The 4,981-nt window shown below is 39.6% G+C and overlaps 1 protein-coding gene across 4 annotated transcripts in view; it reads left to right on the top strand.

The window, feature by feature from the left end:
* SLC35F2 (solute carrier family 35 member F2) overlaps positions 1-4,981 on the top strand; it is a 110,608-nt gene that overhangs the window by 63,559 nt on the left and 42,068 nt on the right. For 3 of the 4 annotated variants that reach the window (XM_019524642.1, XM_019524641.1, XM_019524644.1), the window contains one exon: positions 1,990-3,759. The exons of the other annotated variant lie outside the window; for it this stretch is intronic. In XM_019524642.1, coding sequence (XP_019380187.1) covers positions 1,990-2,214 — 225 coding nt within the window. In that variant the 3' untranslated portion in view covers positions 2,215-3,759. Of the gene's footprint in view, positions 1-1,989; positions 3,760-4,981 lie in introns of those variants that run through there. 4 annotated transcript variants of the gene reach the window in all.

Here is a 4,981-nt window from a genome sequence, read left to right as displayed (position 1 = left end):
TATGTTTTGCAGCAAAATACGGTTTACACATATAACAGTTAACAAAGAGGTTAATCCAATAAACGGATAATACAACAATAAGAGTTAAGAGTTTGCAGTGATAGTAACAACAGACAGACAAATTGACAAAGAGTTTCCACTTGTTTGGCAACTTATCGATAGTCCCTTAGTGCCAGGTACACGCCAAGTTGATCCAGCAAAGTCAGGTGTCCCCGATCGATGCTGTCGGAGGGAGCACCGGGCAAGGTCCCCTTAGTTAGGATCTGGTCCTTGCTCACACTGGGAGTCTGGAGTCCGGGCTTGGAACAGCAATGACCATTCTGTTCTGTCCTTCCTACTGGTCATCTGACATGTGTGTTCCTTTATATCTTGCCCTATGCTAATCTGTTGGCTTTAGAGCCACTCACAACCTTACCCTACAGCTGTTACCCTATGGGGTTAAACGGTGTTAGAAATTATCATAAAAGATTACTGCTTAAACTTGGGTTTTCCCAATAAGCATATCACACCACATCACTTTGGGGTCTGAGATTAGCATTTTCTCCACCTAAATTCAACCCACTTGGTTAAATCCTTTTCGAATTTTTTTAAATGTGTTAATTATACCTTGTGGTCAGGTTTGTCATTTTTACTGACCTTTAAGCAAGAACTGTTAGGTCACCTAAATTTTGCAGTTTTGTTTTCTAGTTCCACTTCTTGGGGCCCATGTTAGTCTTATGATTGGTACAGACAGTTAATTTTAACATTACAGTTATACGTATGACAGACAGGGTACGTTTGTGGGAAACAATCTTGCAAGCTTTGCCTTAGCTAATATTAACTATTATGCCATTGCTAGATGCTCTCAAGAAGTAAATCTTTTTTGTTATAGTTTGCTAATGACCCTTTTGGTACTGGCCATCACAGTGCCTCTACTTTTGGCTCCTCCCAAAAGGCTTGACAACTAGGTCCCTGAAAGGTATCAGATTGAATGCTCCCAAAATATTTGTCACTTTTTGAAGTCTTGTCTCAGATCATAAGAGAAAATGATCCTTTGGGGTACACAGCAAGGAATGCAAAGCTTCTTTAGTTTCCTTGGAAAATACCAGTCATAAAACAATAAACCTGGATAACAGTCCTGCATGCATTGAGGTCCATGTCAGCAGGATTACCTTTTTCTATTGACAGCAGCCTCAGGACCCAAAGGAATATTACATCTCTTATGTTAAATGGTGATATACTTTTGAATAGGCATGTTTAGATTTCAGGTGTCAAGCTGCTCCAGCATTATGGAGAAGAAAATATATAAGGGTTCTTGGGGAGGGGGAAGGGTTGAAATAATCCTTCACTTGTTAAAATTGTAAGTGTGGTGGATAATGGTGAACTCAGTCCTGTTTCCTTGATGCAGCCTTGTAATTCTACTTCTCATTTTACAGTAAAGATGACTTTCAGTGCAGTTGCACAGATATATATCCAGCAGGAAGTGATTCAGGACCATTTATTTCAATAGGACTTCTGATATGGAGTGTACAACTGGGCTTTGGCCATTAATGTCATTTCCATATACCTTCCAGTGGTTAAAATGTTGCACAACCACCTAATTAATCCAATATTTTGCACCATTTCAACATCAGTGACAAAATTGTCCCTGGCACTGGGGAGAAGGTGTAGTAAATCCATGCAAAAATTTGTTCATGCTACATTAAAATGTTAAAACTGTTGGTAGAACTTTGTCAGCCTTCACTTGTGTAACCATATATTCTCGTGCATTGCCATCTATTGAACCATGTTCTCCTTCACTGCATGTCTTCCCCTACATGCCAGTGCTAAAGAGAGAGGAAGAAAAGAATGTTAAAGCAATCTGAGTCTGACAATGAACTGAGCTCCTGAATTTTGATTTTGGGGGCCTGAGGGATGAACCCAATCTGAATGTTTAGATTAAAAGAAAGTATAATTGGTTGCATTTTTATGCTAGACATGTCCACCTAATTTTCTTCCCCACTGACTCAGTTTTCAGGTCTCTACATCCTTTCCTTCATCGTTATCATGGTGGGCTTTGTTCTGTATTGTTCTACTTCAACTTGGACTGCAGAAACCGTCTCTACCAGCTTGCCTCGACCAGCCAGTACTGGACTAGATAACTTTGGACTAAAACTGGAGGAAGATGACCAGGAACCCCCTGCCACAAGCATCCAGGTCACTCAAGAAGAAAATGGGATGGCGAGTTCCAGTTAGAAAATAAGCAGTTTTAAGCAGAAGCCTCTCTACTGCCAGAATTTTCCCTCAGATATCAATATGGAGAACTGCCTGGTTGCCAAGAGTGTGTATCATGCTGCATTTGTTTTAATACTCTGAATGGACGTTAAGATATTTAAAAACTAGATGTTCAATCAGAAAAGCAATATTGATTTACTCTAACAGAATATCTGTCCCCAAAAGAGAAACAGAAAAACATTTTAAGTGGAAGCCTCTGGGAAGTGATACAACTATGTATTCAGGAAGTTTGATTAATTTAACAGCAAGTGTTTGGGGAAAAAATGAAGCCAAAGCAAACTCTTAGGTTACTTGCTGGAGTAGATATACATTATTTTTCCTCAAGGGTGCTGAGTGTCTGCTTGTTCCATTCAAATGAGTATTGGTTGTCCTCAAAATCTTCTTTGAAAGAGACCCTTAGCACTTTCTGGGGTCTAGCAGTGCATGCAATAATACCTACCAGTTGATGGAGGACCTCATCCCTCTCTTGGAGCCATTGGGCAATAATACTAACCCCCCAGAAAAACAGAAGGTGCATCTAACAGTGTAGTGGATGACATTTCTGCCTCCCCATACTAACCCTTTCTCTGGAGCAACTGGGACTAGCCACGCCTGTTTTGAAAAAAATAAGGTTTCGCTATTTTGTTTTCATTCCACTTCAGAATGAAAATGAGACCTTTCCTCATTTTTCATAGGGTATCACATAGAGGAAGAGTGAAGCGCCTTCCAACACAGCTCCCAAAATCCCCAATAGGCCATTTATTAGCTCAGTTGGAATGTCAGAGATATCTTCAGTGCTCCACTGTACCTGGATATGGGCAAATTGGGGTAAGTGCTCTATTGAGGAACAGCACGGACTTGGAACCTCAAGCCTCTCTCAAAAAAATCCATTCTAGACCCAAGGAAAACCTTCCCAACGAAGTTGTTATTGAAATAGATATATTTATGCAAAAAGCTTTGCTCCTGACTAAACTGACAGCAAACGTAGTTGGGAAATACCCAACCAGCTCTTGTAACAACAGCTTTAGTTAATTGTTGATTACTTTTGCTAGACTAATTTGTACCTTTCCTACATATGTGCCATTTTTAAAAATTACTAATCAGTGATTAAAAATGATGTGCCAGTCTATGAAACTGAAGCTTTGACATGGTTTATCTACTCCAGGGGCAGACCTTTAGCTGGTGCACGTGTGATTGGCTCGGTTCAAGAGAGGGAAGTGATATGATTTGCAATAGCTGAAGAGCTGGCTCTGAAGTTGATTTTCCTATTGGAATTTCACCTATTTTAAAGATCATGTTTTTTATAATTTTACTGACCAGACTTATTTTTAACCTCCAAATTTTGCCTTAAATTTATCTAATAAGTAGCTGATTATCAAATGAAAAGATGTTTTTGTGTTCTTGTAGTTTATTTAAGCAAAATGATTTCTAACCCAGTATTATTTAGAAACCACAAAATAAATAGTCAAGATATATCAAGGTGACACTCTTAATTAGTCATGCACATGAGGATTAAAGAGCTGCAAATGTTTTGTGAAAAGCTTTGGGACCCATTTTGTCTTACATCATGTGTCATTTACATCTGTGCAGTGTGAATGCAAAATGTTGCGAAGTCAGGCTCTAAAGGTGAACATTGCAGAACATGGCATGTAATAATTGCTTACTTGTGTGCTGTAAGCACATTGCGCTAGGATTTATTTGGTGTGGCCACAAGGTGGAGCTTCAAGAACTCTAACAAGATTCTGGCAAGGGTTTATTTCATAACAAAACAATCACATTCCTTCATGTGTTGACACATACCATATGCAGTGCAGGATGGAGGAGGCTGCATAATTGTATTTATTTAGTCATTCTGACAACAGGAAAGCAAGACACAAAAGCACAGTAATCCCTATATGTGAAAGGTACTTGTAGAATCATTGTTCAAAGAAAAAAGACAGAAGGCTGCACACCTTGCACCTAGAAGAGTTCTATGTTTCTACAACAGAAATGCTACAAAAACTGCTGTTAGTTAGGAACTGATATAGATGTGTTGAAAGGAGGTGACTGTATCAGGGGGAGAATGGTGAGAATAGAAGTGGATTAGCTCTTCCATTTTCAGGTTTTTCATAACGGGATAAAATATGGGGAGACTTGTTTCTTTGCTACTAAAATATTTCAGAAGAACACGGAGGCTGTCCCATTTTTCGTTGTTACAGAAGCCCTTCCACTTGGGGGATTACAGTGGTTTTCAGGAGCAAGGTTAAATGGGGAGATAGAGAAATCCAGAGATTTTTCTGTAGTGATGATTTACGTAAGCTCTTACTCCATGCTTTAAAAACTTGTGTTGGACAGGCCAGGCAAGAAGACGTATCCATGTTTACACAGAATCTGAATTATTTACGCTTGCGGTGAGAGCCAACAAGTGAGATCCATCTGCTTATTATGATGGATGCAGTACTCCAAAGGGTAGTAGAATTAGTGCACAACAATCAGAAATATCTGGTGAAAGGAGCTGTCTTTTTTGTCTTGAAGTTGGCCAAAGCGTACGGCTGCCCAGATTGTGTTGGAAGGAGACATTGATGGAGTCTTTGATGTATCCTTCCCAAACTCTCAGTATTTCTTTGACTTTCAATATTTGGTTTGCTGATGATACCAAACTCTAGGGTAAGGCATCCACACCTGAGGACAGGAGGGTGATCCAGGCTGACCTGGACAGGCTCAGGAAATGGGCGGACAAGAACCTGATGGTGTTTAATACCAAAAAATG

The sequence above is a fragment of the Gavialis gangeticus genome, unplaced genomic scaffold (genome assembly GCF_001723915.1).
Source record: "Gavialis gangeticus isolate Ggan-Ray unplaced genomic scaffold, GavGan_comp1, whole genome shotgun sequence".
Taxonomy (NCBI): domain Eukaryota; kingdom Metazoa; phylum Chordata; order Crocodylia; family Gavialidae; genus Gavialis; species Gavialis gangeticus.
This window is presented reverse-complemented; position numbering and strand designations above follow the sequence as displayed.